Genomic DNA, 26,975 nt, shown 5'->3' with positions numbered 1-26,975 from the left:
AGCCAACTTCCCCATGCGGAACAAACAAAAGGATTCAAGTACAAAATTCAATTGTACTGTGACCTACAACAATTCAACACACGCATGCACACGGCACGTACGCACACACACACACACACACACACACACACACACACACACACACACACACACACACACACACACACACACACACAAACAAACAAACAAACAAACAAACAAACAAACAAACAAACAAACAAACAAACAAACAAACAAACAAACAAACAAACAAACACATACTTTAGAGTGGGCCAAATTGCTAGGTGGGAACCTGGGAAGTACATTTGTACATACTGTAGTTTTATTAATAAATTATTCTCAGAGCGCCTTCAACTCCACTTTCAACAGACTCCCATGTTATTCTATGAGTGTATTGGGAGCTTGTATATTCTTTTCAACCCGATCGCCAGAGGAAACGTTGTCATTGAACGTTTTTCAAATTCCGTGCATAGACAACTGGAAAACCCGAAAATCCGTGCATAGCCGCCTCGCATCTCCCCCATTGTGACTAAACCATTTTGGAGTCGCGCAGTCTCAAGGGAACTGTCGCCACGTAAGGGACCACCGAGTGAGCTAAAGCGAGCGAGTTGCCGTCCCGAACGTTGCGACGTTCCCTTGAGCCTACTCAGCGCCGTTTGAGTTACGTACCGATAGGCACAGAATCGTAAATTTTGTTGTGGGGACTGCTCTGCTTACGGGTTTTTCCGGGTTGCAAACAACTGGTTACGCCCACCGTGGGACTCGCCGTACATATGCACAGATTTTCTGGGTTTCTAGGCGACTATGCACGGAATGACGTGCACTGGATCCGTGCAATGTATACTACATTCTTGGAGATCAGGCTGATTCTTTTATATTTTAGAATGGAAGTGAATGGGGGGTCAGATAGGGCTGAAACCTTGCCCAAAATCAGAGTCATAGATGACTGACTTTATATACTGTCCACAGGAAGTCCACATGGGATGGTCCCCATGGCTCCAGCTGTTATTACACTCTGTCTTGTTTAAATAAGCCCATTAAAACCCCAGGCACAACAGCACAGTTTGTGATTTATCAGCCCTATATTTTACTACTGTGTGGTGGTGGTGGTGTTTTTTTGACAGGCTATTCAATACATATTATTATTACATGTACATGTTATTACATGTACTGTATAGAATCTGATGTAATTATTCCTTAATGCCAGCTTGGATGAGACTGAAATATTGATAATAACCGTATCTTCTTGATGACTGCCAATATTTTTACTTACATTTGTTTACAAAGACAATATTCGCACAAATTGTCTTCGTTCAGATGCAGGTGCGTTGGACAGTGACAAATGAAGCAATCATGAACAAAAATTCATGAACAAAAATCCCGCACTCTGCTCTTGCTCAGCAGTATCAGTTTTATTCAAATTGACATGACGTTTCTTCGGTCCCTCTGGATCTTCACCAAGAGTGTCTTCACTCTTACAAATATTTAAAAGCGTCAAACAAAATGGGGAATTTCCATAAAATTCTCCCAAAATACAGAATATTGTCTTTGTTTGTTTTTTTTCCCCCAGGGGAGTGGGTACTCTCCGGCTATCATCACAGATCTCTTCCAAACTCCAAACTTGTTTGTGAGTGGTCTCTCTGTGCCATGTAGGACAGTCATTACCACAGCAGTCGTACGTCAATAATGCCCCCCTCGCCCTTTTTGCCTCGCACAAAAATGGTTGCCTGTCACGAGACTCTCAGTCTCATTTTATTCCATTTGGAAATCTGAAATGGAGAGAGAACTGGGGCAGGGGGGAAGCCCCCCCCGCCCCCGCCCCGACCCCCCTGGTTCCTGATGATAATAGAAGCTAATTTGAGTGAGATTATGATTTATCAGAAGACTGCCGAGCGAGCACTCTCCGACGGCCTCGGCATTATGGAGCTTTTCTTAAAATGGGAACTATTACTAGTGAGAGCGCCATCCATCAAGCCCCCGCAAACCCTGTGACAGAGAGAGAGAGGGAAGGAGAGAGGGAGCAGAGAGAGAGATAGAGAGGATAGAGAATGAGAAAGGAAGATAAAGAGAGGGAAAGAGAGAGTGACGAAGAGATAGAGAGAGAGAGAGAGAGAGAGAGAGAGAGAGAGAGAGAATGATATGTTGTGGATGATCGTGCCTGCCTCAGAAATTGGACAGCTCCAATTCGATTTCCCCTTTCTTTCTGTCTTTCTCTCTCTCTTTCTCCCTTCTCCTTTCACTCTCTCTCTCTCTCTCTCCTCTTTCCCTCTCTCACCTATTTTTCTTCTCATCTAGACAGAAAGTCATCAGTGTGTGTGTGCGTGCGTTGGAGATATGCTATCAGTCAAACCCCCTTCCCCCTACACCCCCCCCCCTCCCAAAATTCACATTAGATTTCTAATTTAGACTTGCTCCACTTATTTCCCCTTCTCTTCCAGGCACACCAGCCTCCTATTTCACCCCCCCCCCCCCCCCCCATATTCTCTCTCTCTCCCTCGTTCTCTCGTTTCCTGTTTCTCCTCTTTTAAAAATGATCTCCATTGGCCTCATTGTGCACAGATGAAAAGGATGGGTCTTTCTCATTAATGTGAATAATGCCGTCTGTATTCCACTCTATTCACTGACTGTCAGCCAATCCGGCGCACCGATCATTATTCATTATAACCAATGAAACGAAGCACTGTGGGATCTGGTTTGTTAATTAAATGTTTTTTTTTAATGTATGCTGATAAAATCTGAAGAATGATGGCATGTGTCTATTCTTCTTCAAAGGGCATGCTTTAAACCCACATTACTATGAGGCGATCCCTTGCATCCAGTCCATTAAAAAAAGGAAAGAAACGAAATTCAGGTCCAGTTTACATAGTGTTTATATTGAGTGTATAAGTGGTCAACAACCTGTATTATGTAAGACGTGTCAATAAGTAACACGTCTTTTAATTTTCAAATAAGGATTCTGTATTTCAAGGGATGGTTGGCAATCCTACTTGTGACTGGAAGAAAGTCCTTTCCCCTCGTATGCAGTGGTGTAAAGTAACTAAGTACATTTACTCAAGTACTGTACTTGATGTTGAGGTACTTTTACTTTACTGGAGTATTTCCAATTGTCTATACTTTTACTTCTACTCCACTACATCTCAGAGGCAAATACTTTTACTCCACTACAATTATTTGAAAACTTTAGTTACTAGTTACTTTGCAGATACATAATTTATTATATTATAAAACATACACTAACCACTTTAGCCCTATTGTATACCAAGGCTATATGAAAATAGCCGATCTACAAGCTCACAACGCGTCGCATCGCGACACGTTGTGAGCTTGTAGATCTGCTATTTTCAAACATTTTAGTACTTTTACTTTTGGCACTTTAAGTACATATACCAATATAATAATTGATACCAATACTTTTGTACTTTTACTCAAGTAAATTTTGACTTCCGGACTTTAACTTGCAACAGAGTATGTCTCATTTTCTCACAAAGTTTGTTAAGGTTTTGTCGTACCACATTGCTAAATGCAGTCAACTACAGCGCCACATGCATGGGGGAGCACTGAGATGCTAATTTGGGGGGGAACACACGTAGCAGATCTTTAGCGCGTTAACATCGCTCATCTCAACGCACCGCCGCAGTCATGAGGCTGCGATGAAATAACGTCTGTCAGAACAGTGATGGGCTAGCATGCGTCCCAGGCTGATGGATGATGGCACCCAGTCTGTGCGGATGACTGGAATATGAGGGCTGCAGCGCGGCTGTCCTCGTGCTCATACACTGGTGTGAGATAGTATCAGTTGTTCTTTCTCTCAGCTGTATCACATGAAAAGACACGTGCACGGACACACACCTTTGCACTTGTTCTTACCTCCACTTTATACCTGTTTTTTCTGTCTCTAACACACACACACACACACACACACACACACACACACACACAATGACTGACTGACACAAACACTTATTGTCATTGTGACCCTTTCCATTTTCTCCATATCATCCCATCTCTTTCTGTCTCTTGCTCTCTCTCTCTCTCTCTCACACACGCACACACACACACACACACACACGCTCGCGCACGCGCATCACGGTGACTGCCACTCGGGGGTTGGCGGCAGACGTCATCCGTCACTTTGCGTCGTTCAGTCAGTCAATGGAGCGACTGTCGCTGTCAGATAAGACACTTACTGTAATCTATCTAGCCCTTCACAATGCCATTATGATCCAACCAATCATAACCTATAACACTCGCTGCTCCGCCACTGTCCCTGATTCACGAGCGTCCGTCGCCGTGATTCAGCAGATTTTTGTCACCAAGAGAAACCGTAACCCTGGCAACGTGGGCTTCGCATGACTCGGGTCAATTCCTTAATTAGGATTTTCAAGGAAGTCACACCTTCTAATTATCTCACCTGTGTCAGCCAGGGGGTTGTAAAGTAGAGTTATTCTGCACCATTAGCTTCTAAAAACTCTGGTGGGCAAAGTGGAAAAAAAAAGGATTTGACCTCATTTGAATCCAGGAGAGCTAGTGTTCTCTAACAGGTGGTACAAATTGAGAGCAAGACGTTTGCGAGAAGTGAAGCGAGAGCCGAAAATGTAAGGGGCAGAGGAATAAGACGAGAGGACGGAATATCAAAGAGGAAAGGTTGAATTCACAGGGTTATCGACGTTGGATTAGGAGGAAGCATTCAGGAGTCCATTTCTTCTTTTAGTCATTTTTGTGAGCACTTGGCCAAAACGAAAACCGCAACAACAGCGCAAGTGCTCTTCGTTCAGCTCAAGTAAACGTTCGCATGGAACATTTGCCTTTTTAGCACCATGCTACGCACCAGGAAACGCAGAGAATGGTTTGAGCATGTTATTCAATATATTCTGTAAAGCCCTAATGTGACTAGGCGAGAGAATACGCTACTATGCCAATGTGTGGGAAGGTGGAGAAGCATAGGGCGGGAGAAATAGTGACCGTCGAACTTCAGGACAACATTGATAACTCGGATGTTAACTTCCACTCTGATCTATTCAACATGGCCGCACAAGGCTAACTCCTGCTGACTAGGCCTGTTACAGCACAGTACATTTACCAACAGGGAAAGCAATGGCAGAGAACAAAAGCCCCACAAGGAAGACCATTACTGGTAAACTGGTCCTTGAAATAAAATAAAAAGATTGAGAACCATTGAGATTGTATAGCAGATGTGAAGTCCAAATACCAGCTCTGACAGTGTGATAAACTGATTCTGGTTCCTCCGGATCCCAACCCTAGTGGCCAGTAGTTGAAGACTAGGTTGTACTGGGCAGTGAATGTGTGTTGTTGGGCGACGGTCAAACAGGGCATCACTTAAAAAAAGAAGAGCAAGCATGCTCAGCCAGTCTTCCTGGATAAACAATGTTTAAAGGAAGGGGGATTATAGCAGATGCTTTGAGCACTCACAGACCCACAAGTGTCTGTTGATGCAGTGAAGAGATTAGGGGGGTGGTCGAGGTCATCTCTCTTGGGTCTAAGGCCTGAGTTTAGACTTGGCCACGTGCTCTTGTCGCGCACCGAAAAGAGTAGATCTACAAGACTACAACCCGTCGCAGCACGACGCGTTGTGAGCTTATAGATCGGCTACTTTCGGTGCGTGACACTGGCGCACGACTAAAGTATACATCGGGCTTAACGGAGGCCATTCCAGGTCTCATTAGTGCGGTCCTGGTTTTGTGAGGGGATTACTCGGGCTTAACCCCTAAGACACTGGCAGGGTGGAATTGATCTGCGGCAGCGTCGCTATGAGGTGCAGATCGAATGCAATATCGGCATGCTTTGCCACCCGTTATTACCAAACCACTGGTATATTCGCCTCTTCATTTCAACAAAACTGTGAATTGAGACTTGAGTGGGATGTCATGTTGATAAACGCGGACAAGTAATTCAGTTGTTTTTTTCCTCCTTCAGAAAAGCAGTAGACGAGAAGGCTGACTGGACACCCCCCCCCCCACCACCCCATTCTTTCATGAAATCCATGTTTTGACAGGCTGGGCAAAGAGGCTAATTAATTTTGCTCACTTGCTCCGTAACCTGGGCCGGATCAGACAGTGATTGCACGTCCTCGGCTTCAGACTGCCCGGCTTACTCAGAGGGCATAGCCCCTGGCATGCTGCCGGCAACGCTGTGCCAGTAGCTGCGAGTGTGTGTGTGTGGGGCGTGTGTGTGTAGTGTACGTGTGTGTGAGAGTGAGTGGGTCTGTCAGAGTATGCCTGCATGAACCATGGAGCTTTACTTGATGAAATACTGCAGCAGGAACGGCAGCCACTGGGCAGATCTAGAAACAAACCGAGGTTTGCAGAGAGGACTGGAATACAAAGCATCAATCAGCCATGGTCCTGAGCCACAGCCATGTCTGAGGCAATTTTCTGGAATAATGGTTTAATGGCGGGCATGTTGATAAACTACACGAGTGGCCAGAAATACATGAATAACTCAAATAATATTATTTACTTATTTTTACTCTCGACAAGGAGGGCATATAACTGCATATAACTTACGAAGATCACAAAAATGCATATAACTTCCGAACAGATTAACATAACATCACAAACATTTGAAACAAGCATTGGCCCAGGTAGAAGTGATTAACTGGACACAAGCATCATGAAGTTCTATTGGCCAAACTGGGACTTGGCAACCGCTACACCTTTATAGACAAACTGCCACCTTTGGTTGGAGGTCTGTGGGGTTATTGAGCACATCTTGTAGTTTATGCCATGTTTTTATTAGACCAGAGAGAGGAGAGACCGAGGTAGAGGGATGACAGGCAATACCGACGCAGGGAGCTGCTGTGATTATGGGGTCGATGCCGACTTGGCCTCCAGGACACTTCCATTCAGCTTTGATTAAAAAGAAAAACTACTCGGAACATAACTAACTAGTTCAATCTGCCGCAATGCAATCGTACCCCTTGTCACAGTAGCATCCCCCTTTAAGCCTTAGCAAGCCTTTAGCAATCCCTGTGCAAACTACTAGACGGTAAACATCGCAATCCATCGACGGAACGGATCGGCTTTAATTGGTTTTTGGTTTTATAGGGCATCTGTATTTTTCCAGGGGCAACTGCTGGCAAAATGAATGCCTGAAACGGTAATAGTATATCTGACTAGTATTAACACACACACACGATACGAGATGGAACGTAGGCACACATACATAAACAAGCATTGTGAATTCATGTATACAGTATACTGTATACATGAATTCACATTTAAATGAACAAACTGTACATATTTATGAAACAAACACACACACACACACACACACACACACACACACACACACACACACACGTATAAGCAGCGATGGGTTAAGTGGGTTTTCTATTTCAAGCTATGGCGCCACTGCTAGCAATAACAGCAGGGAAAACAGCAATATGCCCCCTTTTTAATTTCTGGGCCAATTTCATGCTTTACACGCCAACATATCGACGCTGGCCTACTCAGTTACAAGCAAATAAATTGGACTGCGTTTTTCTGATATGTATAAAACCCAGGTCATTTAACGAGGGACTGCAGCGTTCAGCACATGTTGTCCTCCGTCTCATTTCTCAAATCCCTGATGGATTGTATTGTAGAGCTCCATGCGACATGCATCAATTTAATATTCTAGCGTGCAATACAGCAATGCATGGACGGACCTCCAATCCATATTTTACAGATCCCTTAATACAATGGTTCTCAAAGTGTGGTCCGGGGACCCCCCATGGGTTCCAGGCGGTCCCCAGCTAAATGATTGATAGTTAGGAACCAAATGGACCCTTGCAGACCTGTACTGTAACACTAATGCCTAATGTATACCAAGCTGAGGGCCCTTGAAATTAAAAGGTTTGAGAACAGCTGCCTTAATACTGTACAGTCCAAGACCAGCGGAAACCTTATTCCAAGATTAAAATGAACAGATTTGAATGGAAATAATCTGATGGGAGTCCTAAGGAGTGGAACTATTACAAGACATACAGTACAGCACAGTACTGTATACATTTTCTGCTATACAGCCACAGCAAGCAGACAGCATGAAGTTAATGACTGTGTAAGTCATAAATGTTGTAGTCTCGCATGAGCCAGACGTTTTGGATACCTCCTCCTACTGTAGATGGAGATCCCTGAAAGTCTGGCTACACAAGACTATAAATGTTGTGACTTGTGACTGGGGTTTGCCAACTACCCAAGGGGCTTAAGAAGGCCAGTAATCAAATGACCCTCATATAGTTATCGCCTGATCAGATCTCAGTTGCATTTCTTTTTTCTTTTTCTTTGTCTAAATTTTTATCCCACTATTTTGCAACCCATTTTTTTCACCCAGTGCCAATTGTGTGTACATAGTGCCTATGTAATCCTGGGCACTACTCTCCCTCTGCCAGGCTAAGGAGAGCCCAGAACTGAGCTCATGCCTCCTTCAATGCATGAGGAGCTAGCAAGCCGCTGCTTATCACCTGACATGGGGTATTCCCCGGTTGGACGTAGCGTGTGGAAGGAACACGTTATTCCAACCAGTTCCTTTCCCCTCCATCAGGCGCCCCGGCTGACCAGGGGGAGGCAGTATAGAGATCAGGATTACTGCATGTTTTTTGTGAGGGTACCTACCCCCTAGGGGTAGGTACCCTCGTTTCGGCCTATCTGACCGTTTCGGCCTATCTGAGCGTCTCCACCGGAGAAGTTAAGGTTGGAGTGAGTTGGATTAAGAGCTCTTCAGCAGTAGTAGTAGTTGCTGAGGTAGTGGTGATCACATCTCATTCCGTTTTACCCATCCAGATTGTCCCAACCAGTTTGGTATTGAACTGGCACCGTGCCAAGTCAGAAGCTCGAGTTCTTCGCTGTTTTCTCATTGGCTGGGAGCGGTACACCATATCACCACTATAGTTTCCAGCTTTCACTTGTTGTTAGCCACCCGCAGCTAGCTAGGCAGGAGCACATGCCTCTAATAAGACTGTAAAAGTCTGCGAGTGCTCGAGGATGCGAGCCAATCTTTGCTGCTTCACAGTAGCAGATAAGATTGAGTCTCCCGTTTACAGCAGGCATACAGATGCGGCGCTAGCCCGCCGCTAGCTCCGGTTAGCAAGGGCATCAGTCTCACCCCTTGCTGTCTGAGTGCCTTCCGATCAATAGGGCCGGATTATCAGCTTTAGCATCTCAGTTCATTTTTCACCACAGAGAAAGGCTCCACCAGCTGCTCTCTCTTTGTCAAGACGATGTAAGCAGTTCCCTCATCTGATAAGATTACGGGAACTAACCAGCACAGCTGCTGCTGTGCTGCTGAGGGAGGACGCATATCCAGGATGCACGCATGCAAGGATTGTTGCCATGCGTATCGCTACATCGGTAAATGTTTATTCAACAGGTACCCGTTCTAGTCGGTGCAGCCCTCCACACCGCAGATACAAATCCCCAGAGTATCGTGCTTTAATTAAATGTTTAATTAAGACAGTGGCTTTTAATTAAAAAGTTGAATATTAGAAATTAAGGATTATTGGCTAATGCGGGAGATAACGTATCACAGAGTGTAACCCTGCTATGAGAGTGTTTTATTTATTCATTTATTTTTAATGGAATTCATGGACTGTTAATTTGCATTCGGGCAACATATGCGCTTTAATACTGATACAATGGACTGATAATATTGATAAAACAGCAGAAGTCTTTCATACATGCCTGGCACGTGGCACGGGGTGAAAGGCCCTCACGGGCATAGTCTTTTGAAGTGCAAACCAACAATGCCACACTTGTGTGTCCAAGGTCACCCCCGCTTGTAACCAACTCGCCACAAGGGCCCTTCGTTGACAAAGACGCCGAAACACAAGAAACCACCCCACTCGTTCTGCCATGTAGGTCTCGGTGTGTGCTGCTCTAAAAATGCTCAAAAGGTTCTTTGTGGGGCCAACTGGGCCCGACGGTGTCCAGCTGTCTTTTTAACTGCCCACCGACCACATGGATGCCCATAATAACCCTTGATTTTCAAGGGCAAATTCATTCACACACACACACACACACACACACACACACACGCACACACACACACACAAAATAACCAGGTCCCCTTTAAATGAGTGTGAAGTTCCATGTTCGGTCTTCACGTACAGTTGCTGGTAGGTCTGGATGTGGCTGCAGATGCATGGGAAGAGCAGCTTTTCAATGAATGGGGAGCATTCATTTTGTAATCCGTAGGATTAGAGCTCTGTCCATCAGCTGCCTCTGTCACTTAATGTACATAGCAGCCAGAGGCCCTCCCCTATCTGTAGGCACGCTTTGATTTGGGTTCCATAGGAGGGATGTCACTGTCATGGCACATTTTCAAGTGACAGTCCTGTTCTGATGGGGTGAAAAAAAGGGGGAAATCCATTGAGTCCAGCAGGCTTTCGCTTTCTTTAGCAATGATTAAAAAAAAAGGCTAGACTTATCACAATATCCCCAATATATCACCATCGTCTCAATGCTTATATTTTGTCCAATTCGGATATCATTACCATGCATGCAGTGCTGCCTGCATAGCCCCTTAGTGCTGAAGTTACAGTCGAGGCAAAGTTGCCTCTCTTCAAAGTGTCTTCCTCCTCCTATCTTAACCCATTGAGACCTGAACGCATCTGTGTCACTTCTTGACACAGATTTTACACTTTGGCTATTCAAAAATAGAAGATCTACAAGCTCATAGTGCGGCACCGAGTGCCACGCTACGAGCTTGATCTGCTATTTTTGAAAAATCGTGAAAATGAGTGTAAATCTTTTAATATATAGATTTTTTTAAAGCGAACATTTTTAACTCAAATCTTTGCTACTGGGAGTCCCTGGAACTAAATATTTTGAGATGGGAGTCGGCGGCCAAATACATATCATTGTGGGGGTCCTTGACATGAAAAGGTTTGAGCACCACTAAAGAAAAAAAAAAGTTTTTCATAAAACTGTTGGGATTTAGAAGACATTTCTAGAAGCGGCTTCAGGTCTTAATGGGTTAAGACTGACAGCTTTTCAAAGGGCAACAACGTCCGGTCATAATAGGGCCTGTCTCATAGTAAAAGGGCTTTCGCTGGCAGCGAGCCACAGTGCTGCAACTGGCCCCCACTGAGACTCGCTTTTTCACAAAGCCACACAGTGACCTTTTGGCCCTTGAGCACAGCACCAGATATTGAGCGAGACTCTCCGGAGGATTAAACTCATCTAAAGGCAAAAAAAAAATCTCAGCCCCAGCAGTGCCTCCGCTGTGTTGTGGGCTTTCACACGTCCACTATTGTACGGGCCGTAATTCACTTTCTCCGTGATTGATTTACAGTGTTTTGTCAGGACAAGGGAGGATTGGATGGATTCATTTGGTGTTTTTTTTTCTCCCTGCAGTCTCTCGGCACAATGGTATATAGGACACCTTGCTCTCAAGGTTCCTGTGAAGTCTTACATCTTACTTTGAGCGGACGGGTCACTGATGTCGTCTCAGCAGAATGTCTTTCACACGTCAAAGACCCTGAACAGAATAACAGTGATTCTCTATTCTGTGGACTGTGTGGAATTTTGATGAGCCACGCTTTCTATTTTCTGCTATTCAGAAACGGCTTATTTCTTTTATTAAATACAGTAGCTGTAGAGAAGTATGAGTTGCTGACAGCGATCCGAGGACAAACCAACAATGAACATCGCTAACAGCAATATTTTCGAGATGAGCCATAGCTTCCATGGATGAGCAAAAAAACGTGGCATTATGAATTAATAATTTCACTTTATTACACAGCTTTGGTTGGTCAATCACTGAATTCAGCGGTCTGTTGTTTTTCAACGATGACCGCTGAACTCAATAACAGACTGCTGTTTAAATTATTGAGACCTGGAGCGCGTCTGTGTCATTTTTAGATTTGAGCTAAAAAAGCATTATTTTAAACTTTGGCTATTCAAAAATAGCAGATAATCAAGCTCATAGCGTGGCACAGAGTGCCGCGCTACGAGCTTGTAGATCTGCTATTTTTGAAAAATCTTGAAAATGTGTGCAAATCTTTGAATATATATATATTTTTTGTAACTCAAATCTTTGCTTCTGGGGGTCCCTGGAACAATATATTTTGAGATGGGAGTCGGCGACCAAATACATATAATTTTGGGGGTCCTTGACATGAAAAAGTTTGAGCACCACTGATATAGAAACATACGTTTTTTCAAAAAACTGTTAGGATTTAGAAGACATTTTGTAGAATCGGAACCTCAGGCCTTAATGGGTTAATCAAAGACTCAGAGTCCTTGGCTCATATCAATCTGAGTTGCTTGATTTCTGCTGCATTCCAATATGGCAGCCATGTTAACAAACACATGATTACATATACAGTTAAGTAGTACACTCAAGAATGTTTTTGAAAACATTTGAGGCGAGAAATAGACAATGCAGAATGCAGAAATATTCATATTTGCTGTTTTTTTTTCTGAGCCAGACATGTTGCACTGGATGCACCTGTCATAAATGAATGGACTACTTTCATTACCGTAAAGCAATGAAAACCTTTTAAAATCAATCAAATAGTTTTGTTGTTACTTTTGGGTCAATTACTGGTGTGCTAAGTGGGATAATCAATGGGGTCTAAATCAGGGTTTATTTCTCAACAACGACCGGCTCCTGGTTGATTATCCCTCGCATATTTTCTCATCCACAGAACCATGTTGAGGTTTTCCTCTGGTATGTACAGTATATGATTCTTCCTGGGTTCACACAGGAGAGTTTGACTCCTTCACTCTTCACTATACTGTCATGAAGTGTGCAAGGCAATATGGCTTTTATCCATTCTTTGAACTTTTTTTTTCTTCTGGTAGAGACATCTGTTTGCAGGTGACCTACGATCGGATTTACGCGGGGGCGCTGCTTCCGGCGGGATCTCAGCTTTTGCCGCGACCTTTAGCCCCCGCGAGGGCACACATGTGTCATCCTCGGGGTCAGCTTATCCGACAGAGACCCATAGCGTCTGTGTTACATATCGCGGGGATTAGCAGGATCACATATGACAGGTTCCTGGTCCTTAACCAGGCTGACTGGCTCTGGCTTTTTTCCACTGTCTGCTTGTGGTGGGGGGGTGGGGGGGTGGGGTTCCTCAAGTGGCCTGCAGATGACTGTATTGTTTGGTGCTGTTTTTCAGATGACACACAGTAAAATCCTGAGTGTAACTCTGGGAGTGTACAAATGTACCAAATTTGTACACTCTCAGCGTTACAAATGGATAAATTAAGTAATGGGTAAATTAAATTTAGTACCCCCTGCTTCTCAGTTTGTTGTCATCATGTCCCAGCGGAAATCAATTTAAGCAAGTATTGCGGTAATTTTCTGTGGAGATAAAGGCTCAATTTGAGCTCATAGAGAGAAGGAAATGCAATGCATTTGGTATTTTTGTACAAAGTTTCTTAGCGATGCTTGTTCAAGTAAAAAAAAAAGAAAGAGGGCTGTCTTTGTTCAGGATTTTGTCCAGTCTTTGGACACGTAGTTTGAAGATTTCCTGCCTTATTCCTTGTCTTTGGGTTCCTCACAATTCAGCATTTCTAAAAGTTCTCACAGAGGCTGACAAAATTCACCTGAGCCACCATTACGATCATGAAGTTACAGGTTTTAAACGTTAACTACTCATGACACTTCCTGTCAGAGTTGGAAAGTCAAAAAGTCATCTTCAGAAAAGTCAAAAAAGTGGATGAATGTGGCTCACGGTTGGCATGGCCCCCACTGGCTCTTCAGTCACCTAGGCTGGCACTCTGTTCACGCTCCGTGTGAAAGGGGCATTTGATGGCTGCCATAATTACTTTACTCTGCTGGAAGCCCCCATAACCTCAAATGCCTTCCTGTCCTCTTGTGCCCCATACATGGCCTATATCCTTGCTGTCCGGCAGAAACCTTGTATCTCCATATTTAAATATTTTAATGTTTTTTCCCCCCGTAAATTAATGCCCTACTTAGTCATACTACAGCAGGGTTCCCCAATTACTTTTCCCCAAGGGCCAAATTATGTCTCGGGTACCAAGCCGAGTCGTTTTTTATTCATTTTTTTTTCTCTAATCGAGCTAATTTGACACTGTGTTATTTTAGGCCTGGGATTCTTAAATCCTGTGTTGAGGGTCACACAAGGAAAAAATGCACTCTGGAAACACAATAAGTCTGCTTGAAAAGTAATTAACAGCAGCCAGTTGTACATACTGAAAATCTAAATAAGTCCAGAATCAACAATTTACTTACAGATGTGTTTGTTAGTCTGCTTGAACAGTAATACAGATATTATTAAAATAATAATAATAATAAAATAAATAAATAAATGTTTTATTTTTTCTTATGACATGAGTCGTCGCGGGCCGGACAGTTGCCGCAAAGTTGCCCAAGTTGCCCAATCGGGCAACCCTGTACTACAGTGTCACACAAAAGTAGCAAAAAAAATGCCGATTTACAAGCAGTGTTATATTATTACTTTTTTTTCAAATGAAAGTGGAGTCTCTGTGTGGGTTTTATAGATATTGAACCAATGAAAAGTATTAACAAGAACTAAATAATGACAACATTTGGATCCATTGGAACACAGGTTATTTTTTTCATTTTTTGGGAAAAGTAATAGTTTTGGACATACTGTACAAGGTTTCCACCCCGACAGTGATGATATTCTCTCTTGATGATATTCTCTTATCATGAGCTAGTAGCAGGAATATCCTAAGCTGCCTCTTTGTGAGACCGTCCTGATTTCTCCTTTACGTGTGACTGCTGGATGGAGTTCAAACCATCACCATGCATTGTGTTTATTGTACTGTAGAGTAGTCACTGGGGATGTGAGTGATTATTAGACTGGAGCATGTCCCATTCTACCTACTTTTGAGCTTGACTTAAAAACGATGACATTTCAAAGCGAACCGCAGTCCGCTGTAAACAGGCTAAAAAAGGTACTGTAGGCCTAATGAACAGACAAAACCCACCACAAGAATACTGCCTTTTATATATTATCAGCCTATTTGTCTGATTCAGTCTGTATGGTTCCTAAATGAAAAGGCAGAAGTATGTCATTTGTCACTTATATGTGGCTGCCATTAGTCAAACTTTTTGCTGAGAGACGATATGACTACAAATTACAAACTTTTGACTCGATTATGATGAATGAAAAAAAAAAATTTAATAATGAAAATAGCGGATCTACAAGCTCACAACGTGTCGTGATGCGACGCGTTGTGAGCTTGTAGATCAGCTATTTTTGCTATTTGTGTACGCCACAAGTGTACAACAAAGTATAAAACAGGTTTACTTGTTGAATCTCAGCGCTGATGGGAGATTTAATTAGGGCCTGCATGGAACTCACAGAAAACATTGTGGCGGGTTGTTATCGGCCAAATGAGGCCAGCTCACTGCCCTCAAACTACATGCCAAAATGTGTGAAACTCTACAATAGCAGGACACAATGTTGCCGGTGGAGTTTTGCCAATCAATTACTATAATTGAACAGTACACACACACAACATAACAATGTAATGCAGTGTTTGTTTGTTTGTTTCGCTCCTCATAGATATGATTATCTTTTCCAATAGCGTGATACATATTACATTTTGTAATACTCTCTGTGATAAATGTACCTTTTTAATCACTTTAAACCTGGTTACCTAGTTTGGGCATGTTATTATAGGTTCAGAAATGTTCAAAAGTAGTGATAGAAATAGAATAATAGAGCACATTGAGTGCCAGAGGTTTTTTAAAACGGGGTACAGCCAGTGCCAGCGTTTTTAATGATTTTCTTACCTTTTCAAGTAGTCACAGAATATTTTCCGTGATCACGTCCTCATGGTGATCCCCTCATTACACACACAGGGGTCTCGTAGAATCGAGAAAAAAAAACGGGGTAGTGAATGGAGCAGTAAATCTTTGGAACACGTTATCTATGGTTCTGTGTAAAAAATTAAAAAATAATATTTCTTTTATTTTTTCATTTTTCTCAAAAGACTTATATATACGTTTTTGGCACTCAACAGTTGGATTTGAAATAAATGTATGTATACGTTTTTGGCACTGTGGTGCACTTTTGTATTATAAATACTGTATATTTCTACTGGTGCCAAAGCTTGCTGGCTGGTTCTTGGTTGGGAGTCATTTTCAACCAAAACAGAGACACACTTTTCGTTTAGGGCCCCCCCAAAAAAACCTTGGACCCACTCTGGCCGGTGGCAAAGTGAAATTCTAGTGAGAGTCAGGTGTAATGGTCCATTTGTCCAGTGTATCACAAGATCATACATGGAAAGGAACCATGCTTTATTTAAACTGTCGAGGGGCTGTAGTACGCAATACAGAGATGTGCAGCAGGTGAATGATATCAGGCCGGGGGGGCGGGGGTCTTTGTTCATTGTTATGAATAATACATCAGAGAGGCACATTTCTGTGATTCATATTGCTGTGGGCCTCGGGGCATGCCTGCTTTTGGCGCGGGGCCCCTGGGTTGTGCATATATATATGTGGGTTGCTTTGTGTGACATCAACAACGCATTTCATCAATTCATGCCCGTGAGTAGATTTAGACTTTAAAGAACTTCATCCCTAGGCCATTTTATGTCCGCGCTGATAGAACCAGGTCACCTGTTCACAATGGACCCCTCACATTCATCCATCTGATATCCCCCCCCCCCTCTCTCTCTTTTCTCTCCCTTGTTCTCCCCAGTAACCGACTAGCCCCCAGCAACCACGACCGGATACAGAGGCTGCGGCACGAGTTCCAGCAGGCCCAGACCGGTCCAGAAGACCCAGACGACCGCAGGAGGACGTACAGCTTCGAGCAGCCCTGGGTGAGTGTCTGAGGTCCCCTCGCCTCCTCATAATACGGAGTCTTACAACCAAAATTCACTGCGCGGCTCGAGAGAGAGAGAGGAACGCTAATGCTAACGTGCTGGCCAGAGGCTGGCCATAAGCTGAACAAGACCCAAAAAAACCACTACAAGTCAGTGCTAACAGAGGAGGTGTTAGCACGCTAGCCGGCTATACCCGGACGGCGGAGTAAAATCATCAACTAACTTCTTTCCACGCTAGCCCCGCGAAGCATGCTAATGTTGTTAGCATGTGACCTGTGGCTGTGAGCTGGAGGGGAGCTAACGAATAACTAACCCACTACCAACAGCCACGAACAAGACTGAGGTTAATGTCTGTGTTCCCCTCCACGGATTCCCATTAACCTGAGGCCTTTCAAGGCTATACCTTTGCTAACTCTAACCAACTTCACTCTCAACGTCCATCCATCTGCATGCAGGAGCGCATACCACCACTAACCCCCACCCACCTTGTTGTCACCCATCTATCTCCCATGTCGTCTGTCTGTCCATCACTCACTCTCACGTTGGACACGCCTACCGCCTCCTGGACCAATGGATTGTCAGTGGGATTTTATCCTAATTTGAGGGAGTGTTTTGTTTCTGTGATGTGGGTGGGGTGGTGGGCCTAAACATTTAAAGGAATAGTTCACCCCCAAAAAATTATACTTTTCTTCCTATCAATTTGTCACCAATTCAAGCCTTGAATTCATGGATATTCTTTTCGTTTTTTTCTCGCATTCCTGAGCCAATAATCCAATATTTGATGACACCGCAGCACTAGGAGACCAAGGCAAAACTATATATTAAAAAAATATATAAACTCCAAAACAACACAGTGCAATCACTGATGACCCTACTGATGATCCAGGTTCAAAGAGAATGTGTTAGATATGGTTTTGCTCTTGTTAAGATTGGTCTCCAATTAACTTCAATTAGTCAAATATTGGATTATTGGCTCAGGGAGGTTGACAAAAAAAATCGTTATGAAATCAAGGCTTCATGGGGTGAGTAATTGATAGAAAAAAAGTGTTTTTTTGGGGTGAACTATTCCTTTAAATTGGTTATTAACTGTGCCTTTTTGTGAGTTTAAAGTTAGGATCATGTTGCATTTTAAGGGCTGTTTTTATTTCATTTCACTCTTGATCTGCTATGAAGGGGGCTTAATTAGTGTGTTCTGAAGCAATGAGGGGGCAATAGTAAGAAGTGAACAAATTTTGAATGCCTTCAACGTTTTAGATGATGAAACGGGTCGACATATTTTTAGCACGCTATTTAATGTAACATACGTAATTCTCCCTTATTCTACGTGCTTGCACCTTAAGTGTACTTGGTTTTACATTTCATGAACAATAATGAACGTATGATTACTTGTAAGAGCAGTCATCTGCGGCACATTGAAAGAATTCTTTGTAGACAGTGTTTTTTCTAACTAATCGTAGCAGCTGTTTCTCACTATGTGTATCTATAGCCTCTCAGTAAAAAGTTTATTTATTCCGTTGCATTATGATTTGTCTTTGTGGACTGTTTGGTCTTATCTACAAGTATGAGGTCATTTTTACAAACACAGCTGTGTTCTTTGTACATCTCTTCATCGTTCTACTTGAGCAATTTTACTACTTACATGTAGCGTCTAGACGACACGGTCTCTCAAATGCAGCTTTTTTTTGCCTGATCTTCATGTTATGCAATGGGAACCGTTTGGGTCCTGTGAAATTTACCGTTTTTACGGGAACTGTATGATAAAAACGTGAGCATGTGAACAGAAACAGATCCCTCTGCTGGTTTTAATTTTTTATCGCCGATGAACCCAATAAAAAAAAATGCATTGTCTTGTGTTCTTGTGTGCGTTTGGCAACGTTAACCAGACTCACGCCATTCAACGGGTTGGGCGATTTATACTCCAGTTGCACGAAAATAGCCGATCTACAAGCTCACAATGCGTCGCGCGCTTGTAGATCTGCTATTTTCAGTGCGTGACATGGCACGCAACCAAGTGTAGGCTAAGTCCGGCATTAGGCCCACATTCCACACAGCATTGCACACACACAACATGCTACAGTGTGGGAAAGGACGTCTCTCCGCTCATGAATGGCAGAGCATTGCTCACCCAATTAAAGCCGGAGACAATGCCCGCGGCATTATGGAGCTTTACTCTAGGCATTGTTGCGTTTCTCCATGGCCACGTAATGCATTTTCCCACGACGGCAGCACACCATCGCGGGTAACGCGACCGTCGGATGAACCAGGGGATTTAACCCATTAATACCTGGAACGCATCTGTGTCACTTTAGGTTTCTTTGGCTATTAAAAAATAGCAGATATACAAGCTCATAGCGCGGCACAGAGTGCCGCGCTATGAACTTGTAGATCTGCTATTTTTGAAAAATCTTGAATTTTTTTTTTTGATTTTTTTCTTCAAAAAACTGTTAGGATTTAGAAAACATTTTGAAGAATCGCCTCAGGTCTTAAAGGGTTAAACAGGTGGTTTCAAGGTCCACATTTGAGTCTTTTTTTCTTTTTCTTTTTACTAGAAGAAGAAGAAAAAAAACGTAACCTATCATCCCTATTCTGGGTGGCGAACGTTCAGCTTATGGATCTGCTATTTTTGGCAAAGGGATTTAGTATAGAGGAAAAATACTAAGCAGACCTAGTATAGAACCTTGGGGGACCCTGGTCAGCTAAGTATGTAGGGTTTAAGCGGTCAAAAAAAATCTGGATCTACAAACTCTTCAGAGGACCATCCTGTTGTCATTTGTGACTTCAATCCAAAGGGATTGTGTGTAAACTACGGTTCCCTCAAAGTCCCTTTTTATGTTGATGGAGTGTACTGTAGCTCACAGGGCTCGCCACAGCCGGGTTTGAAAACAGTAATTGCATGTCATTAGGCTTCCCACCCAATAAGGCCACTACGCTACACCGATGGGCACCGTATGGTAAACAGGAGATATGTCTTTGAAATTCAATTACTTCTCTCTCCTCCTGGCATATATTACATTTGGTTGCCTCATCTGAGTGATGCGGCGGTAGTGTGTGTGCACGTTGAAGGAGCCAGCGTCCTTGTTCTTAATTTCCCCTCAACTGCCCCACTTACATCCTGAGGAGAGAGCGGCACACATATGAAATAGTACTTTCAATCAATCTCACATATTCTTCATGCATTTTCCATAAATGCTGTGACCTACAAAGTAGTGTCTGGTGTGTGTGATCCAAGCCGGTATCAAAGAGGCCGTGTGTGTCATTTGATGATACCAAGTATGTATATTTATAGAGGAAACTAGTCATATACTGTAAATGGTGCATAAATATAAAGAAATGTGTTCCCAATGATAAGAGTATTGACTACATGATTATTTGGTAGATGCTTTGAACCAGAAAGGCTATTCGGTCATACTATGCGTGTACAATACTGTATAACAGTGGTTTTCAACCAGTGGTCCGGGGACCACCAGTGGTCCTTGAGGGAGTACCAGGGGGTCCCCAGCGAAATTAGTTAACATAGCGTCACAATCATGTTTAACCACTTAGCTTTGGCTATTCAAAAATAGCAGATATGCAAGCTCATAGCGCGGCACTGAGTGCCTCAGATGGGGGTCCGCAGCCAAATGTATATCAATTTAGGGGTCCTTGGCATGAAAAAGGTTGAAAACCACTGCCGTATAGTGTATATTTGTATCATGGGTGGCTGCAATGCAAATCACCGTCGATCGCTACCCCCCCATCCCCCCCCCACCCAGCAGTGTTATTACCATTCCCACTGGGCTACATAGGAAATGGATCCACTAACCCTGCCACTGTTACAGCCATGTTCTACCCAGCAAGCTGCACCCAGAAATAAGCCTGTGTGTGCAAAGTACAAGCATATGGAAGCTCTATGCATATTTACACATAACCTTCAGGCCAGGCTTTGATGCTCCACCACGGGCCGCCGAACTCTTCTTATTATACCTCTGATTAAGTATATTTTAGCCTGTCAAAAGCTCTTAACGCTGGCCTGCAATTTCTGCCCTCTGTGAGTCATTTTGGTAATTACCTCTTTTTTCATGTTGTTGTTTTGTTAGCTGTCCCTGTTCAGCCACATGCCTCTCTCTCTCTCCCCTTGACGGTGTTGCCAGATTTTGCGAAGCAACCGGGTCCATGAAAACGAGCCCAAAAGACTAGGATCTATGAGAACTTTCAACCTATATACTGTACATTGGGTATTTGAAAATAGCCGATCTACAAGCTCACAACGCGTCACATTGTGGTCTGCCATTTCAAAACAAATCTTGGGAAAACAATGTGGAATATTTTTGAAACATTTGAACAATACTTGTATGGGGGGTCCCTGTCACACAACATTTTCAAATGGGGCTCCGTGGGACTTAATACATATTACTTTGGTGGTTCCTTGATATGAAAATATTTGAGAAACACTGGTTTAAACAACATTTAAAGCCCAAATAAGCAACCGCACCTGCAAACCAATATTTACAAGCCACTTTACAGAAAGAAACAAGCCCAAAGTCGCTTATAATAAGCAGACATGGCAACGCTGTCCGTTAACTCAATATCTCGCCTCCCGGAGGCTTGAAAGGAACCTCTCTTTTATTTTTCAACTGTAGTTTGGGGAGCAGCAGCCGAGCATTGTGGGTAGTGCGGTCTAATTCCATCAGGATGACTGATGCCCGCTCTCCCGGCAAACATTGTTGCCGGCTTTTATTGAGCTCATTTATACCTCGGTGAGAATAGGGAGGTTATATTCACAGTGAGGTTGTGGGGGTGGTTAGAGAGAGCCCTTATATTGCCGCTTGTATTTTACCGTTACGTTTTAATACCCCCACATTATCTGAATTTCTGTAGGGTATTATTTTTTACTCTCTCCCTCTCTCTCTCTCGCAGTCCCTCTCTCTCTATCTCTCCATCTCACACACACAATCACCATGTTAAGGGAGAGGGAGCCAATGTTCCTGAGACTATTCCACATCCCCTAAAACCCACTAAAGGGATTTGTCCCCTAACATATTGAAAATGTAATTCAGCCAGGGGGCAATTTGCCATTTTGGTTATGGAATCCTTTCATCAGCAATAATACGTCGGCTGTCGGGTGGAAACCTTGTATGTCCCTTTTTTATTGTTATTTAAAACACGACACGTTGTGAACTTGTAGATCGGCTATTTTCCTTTCCTTTTGTGGAGTGAAAATCTATTTCAAAAAGTCGAAATATGGAGATAAGAGGTATCTGCCCGACATCGACCAATAGTTAGGCGGGCTCATGCCCTCCACCCCAAACCCAGCCAGCAGCCAAAGCCCCGCCCCCCCCAACCGGCCGCCTTGCCAGCCTGTGTCCATGACAACAGAGCGGACAGGCAGTGCCAATCAATCCCAGAGACAGTTGTCCACGGGCTTCATTTTGTTTAATGGGAACGGGTTCCTCTTCTCTAAGCATCTTTAATCGTTTTATGACCCTCCCGCCAACCTCCTCACACAAACACGCTCGACACATACACACACACACACACGCACGCACACGCACACACACGCACACACACGCACACACACTGCTCCCTGCACACGCTCCCCGTACAACACACAATGCAGTAATAAAAGTAATTAGGTTGGCTTTGTGTTGCCACTGATCCACACTATAATTATTACACACCCACCCTGTTAATGTACTGTACATGATCTGAACAAAACAATGTGCGCGTGTGCGTGCGTGCGAGTGTGCGCGCATGGTGGGGGAAGCTAAATACGTGAATTGTGTGTGTGTGTGTGTGTGATAAGGTATTTCAGATTTCAGTGTGTGTACCATTGCTACTGTATGCGTGCGTGTGCGCACAAATATGCATCTGTGGTGGGTGCATTTGTGAGAGTCACTGGGAGAGCATTCCAGGTGTCTGTGTGTGTGTGTGTGGGTGTACACACACACACACTCGCACACATTCACACACACATGCTCAGGTCTTAATAATAACCTGTCTGGGTGGGACATTATCCAGAGGAGGGTCTAAAAAAGGAGAGTAGTAGTATAGTACACCATTATGCTAATTAATGCTAACATGCTAAGCTAAGATGCTAACATGCTAATGGTGTACTATACTGCTACTAAGGAGGTCCCAGTGCCAGCAGGACATGATCAGCTGTGTCCCTTCATTAACAACCCACTAACATCCATCACCTCTCATTATAATCATCATAACCCCCACACTCTGAGTCTCCAGCATGGTTCCTTCCCTCCTCCGCCTCCACCTACCTGTACACCGCCTTCACCTCCACCCTCTGTCCGTGTCTCATCCTCCCCCCAATCTGACCTGTGAGGAGGGGGACAAGGACAGAGTCGGTCTGCCTAACACCTGGTAAGTGTCTTTGGGGTGGGTAGGGGGGGCAATCAGTACAAGTGCAATACATACTCCTTCCGATGTCCGATTTCTTCGGGAAAGGGAGGTGATACAGTATAACCTGTGGTGTAAAGTAACTAAGTACATTTACTCAAGTACTGTACTTAAAAGTACAATGTTTAGGTACTTTTACTTTACTAGAGTATTTCCAATTGTCTAAACGTACATTAACCACTTTAGCCCTATTTTATACCTGGCTATTTTCAAACATTTTAGTACTTTTACTTTTGGTACTTTAAGTACATTTTGATACCAATACAATTGTACTTTTACTCAAGTAAAAATACTTGTAACGGAGTACTTCTACATTGCAGTATTGATACTTTTACTTAAGTAAAACATATGAGTACTTTTTCCACCACTGTGTATCTACAAATTGACGTCATTCCGAGCTTCGGAAAGGCTATAGTTTGGAAAGCCTTTCCGAACCGTTAGACGTTCCGACGTCGGAAAGAGTATGTATTGGCCTTTTAAGTAAGACAGCCAGTTGAATTCAAACGATGTCGATGCATTTTGATCGAGGATGCAACAGCCTTTCGTTGTGTAATGATACAAAATTGCTTCATGAAGGTCTTTAAAATTGATCCACTCTCTGAAGACAGGGTAACTGTTCGGTTCCTGTAAAAACAACTGACTCATAAAGTTTACACCCCTGAAGAGGTTTTTTACACAATTGTTTTGCCAACCCCAGCGCACTGGGTATCTTTATATGGTTTATAGGGTGTGTAATGTTTATTCACAGTTTAATGATAGGTGTGTGATGATAATAAAATATATTATAGTACGTCCAGAATTCTACAGTAGATAATTTTTTCTACCAATCATTTTATTTGAATTTCTGCCAGATTATCCATATAACATTTGCACTTAGTGTTCAACAAAATGGATTGATTTCACCGTTAAAATTCACATGGAGTCATGAAGGAGAGGAGAAAAGTTCAAGTTAGATTTTTTTTAAGCCCTGAGAGAAGTGAGAGATATGGATCGTGCACAAAACGTGCAGCAGCTCAATATTACCAAAGTGGTCTCAATCAGGGAGCATGTTGTTGCATGTCGGAGCAGAAACCTTGTATCTCCATAATCCAACTTTTTATGTTTTTTCGTAAATTAAAGCCCTACTTCGTCAAACAAGCGCGTCACTCATGAAACTCATGAAAATAGCAGATCTACAAGCTCACAACGTGTCGCATCGCGACATGTTGTGAGCTTGTAGATCGGCTATTTTCACTATATATATTTTTTTTTAAAACAATAATTAAAAAAGGCATGGTTTTGGAGATACGAGTATTCCACCCGACACCAACTATGTACACAAAGTGTGCAATCAATGCTAATGGTATTTCCCCTCCTGTTGGATCAATGAAGTAATGTTGCATTCCAACTTACTTACTACTTAATATTTGATACACTTTGCTGCTGGCATCATCATCCTACAACGCTTCAGTAAGCCATAATTATGACTGATCAATATGTGAACCGATTTAATTAGTTCTAATCATTCATAATGATGACAAGTAAGTTATAAATTTACGATGTTGTTGCGTAACCCTATGGCGCGGTCAGCGATCTCAGTCAGTCATGATCATGACTGATCCATCCTTTTGACTATGACCACAGCAATGGTGGAAAGTATCTAAGTACTGTACTTTTGAGGTACTTTTACTTTAAGTATAAAAATGTGTTCAATACTTTATACTTCTACTCTACTACATCGCAGAGGTAAAATTGAACTTTTTACTCCACTACAATTATTTTAATACTTTAGTGACAAGTTTATTTGTAGACTAAGATTATTACAAAACATCAACCAATTAAGCCTTATTTTATAGTATACATGACTTTTACTTGTTGTAACAGAGTAATTGGTATTTCTACTTCGACTTAAGTAAAACAGAGTGCTTTTTCCACCATTGGTTTTGGTATCCAAAAACGTCCTGTGTATTTATTTTTGTTATGTAAACACAGGGAAAAGTTACATACTATGCCTTTAACTTACGACCAACCCACCGTTTCCCCAGGCCAACGCGGTCAGCAGCAGCAGCAGTAACGGTGCAGGTGGTGCTGGGTACAGCAGCCAGCCTGGACGCCACTCTGTGTCCGTGGAGGTGCAGATGCAGAGACAACGGCAGGAGGAGAGAGACTCCTTCGCTCAGGCCCAGAGGCAGTACAGCTCCTTACCACGGTGAGATGATGGACGGAGGCGTGTGTGTGTGTGTGTGTGCGGCTGATGGCAGAAACGTTGCTGTCTGTCTGGCGTAAATGCGTAAACGCCCTACTTGATCATATACAGCGTCACACAAAAGCATCAAAAGAGCAACATTGTATTTTATGTAGTTATAAGGCCTTGTGTGGAAAGCTTCCTTTGTACCTATCCTCGCTTTTGAAACCAAAGGTTACTGGACATTCAACACGTTCACAAACCCACATTAGATATACCAGTCCACGTAAGAGCAGTGAACAAGGAAAAACTGCTTTCATGTATTATGCTCCACACAAATGGAACAAACTTCAGGACTCTCTGAAACTGGTGCGATTGGTCTCAATTGAGACATTCAGGGTGCTTCTCGAGGGCACACTACATAGTGACTGCACCTGTTTCATGTAACTCTATGTTTATTTGCATCTGTGACACTGTAATATGATTCAAATGTTTGTTATTGTTTTTCATTATGTATGTATTGTATTTTATATGCTTTTATCAGGGCGTCCTTGAAAAAGAGAGCTTGCTCTCAATGGACCCGAGGTTGAGAACCACTGGTTTAAACTGCTTCTTCTGTTGTTGGGGGGTTGATGCTTTCTGGCCCCTTTGAAGGGTGATTGATTGATAAGAACTGACTACTTGATAACCAGGTTAGGTTTAGAGGCTAGCAAGGTTGTGTTCCATGTGACGTGAAGCGTGTGTGTGTGTGTGTGTGTGTGTGTGTGTGTGTGTGCGTGTGCGTGGGGGTTTCTAGGTGGACATGCATTCTTACATGTGTTATGTCTGTTCATGCTTGTCTGTCTTCTATCAAAACAGTGCTAAAGTGTGTGTGTGTGTGTGTGTGTGTGTCACAGGAGTGCATTAGATTTGGGGGTGGGGGATACACATATACACTTGATAGATGGGTTCTGGTGCATTAATATATAACTACAGTATGTAAATGAGTAAAAGTACCAAAGTATTGGTATCAAAATGTACTTAAAGTTCCGAAAGTAAAAGCGTTTGAAAATAGCAGATCTACAAGCTCGTAGCTTGTAGATCGACTATTTTCAAATAGCCTAGGCATGAAATAGGACTAAAGTGGTTAATGTACGTTTTATAATGTAATCATTTATATCTGCCGAGTAACTTTTCAAATAATTGTAGTGGAGTAAAAGTACAATATTTGCCTCTGAAATATAGTGGAGTAGAAGTAAAAGTACACGTTACTGTACATCCAATCGTGCGTGTGTGTGTGTGTGTGTGTGTGTGTGTGTAAGATGTCCTTCTGTATGCTACATATGTGTCTGATCTATGCCTGTTTGAGGTTGTAATAGCCATGTCATTCTTATGACATCATGGATGAATCTATGTCAACAGAGATCAGGTCATGTCTGGTCGCATGCAGACCACAGCAAGCACACACACACACACACACACACACTCTCACACACACACACACTCACACTCACACTCACACTCACTCACACACACTCACTTACACACACGCACACGCGCACACACACGGCACAGCAGTGAAACCACAGGCTGGTCAGATCATATTACACTCTTCCATGGATCTGACATGATCGCTCTGATCTCCCATAATGCAATTCCTTTTGATC

General features: G+C 43.0%; 1 protein-coding gene across 4 annotated transcripts in view; it reads left to right on the top strand.

Moving 5' to 3' along the window:
* The window catches only part of LOC308093845 (partitioning defective 3 homolog), a 318,000-nt gene that overhangs the window by 278,861 nt on the left and 12,164 nt on the right, over window positions 1-26,975 (top strand). For all 4 annotated transcript variants that reach the window (XM_080440218.1, XM_080440219.1, XM_080440217.1 and 1 more), the window contains 2 exons: window positions 16,649-16,772; window positions 25,190-25,353. In XM_080440218.1, coding sequence (XP_080296344.1) covers window positions 16,649-16,772; window positions 25,190-25,353 — 288 coding nt within the window. The remainder of the gene's footprint in view (window positions 1-16,648; window positions 16,773-25,189; window positions 25,354-26,975) is intronic.

Source organism: Gymnoscopelus braueri, assembly GCF_963280865.1.
Source record: "Gymnoscopelus braueri genome assembly, chromosome: 10".
NCBI classification, from domain to species: domain Eukaryota; kingdom Metazoa; phylum Chordata; class Actinopteri; order Myctophiformes; family Myctophidae; genus Gymnoscopelus; species Gymnoscopelus braueri.
This window is presented reverse-complemented; position numbering and strand designations above follow the sequence as displayed.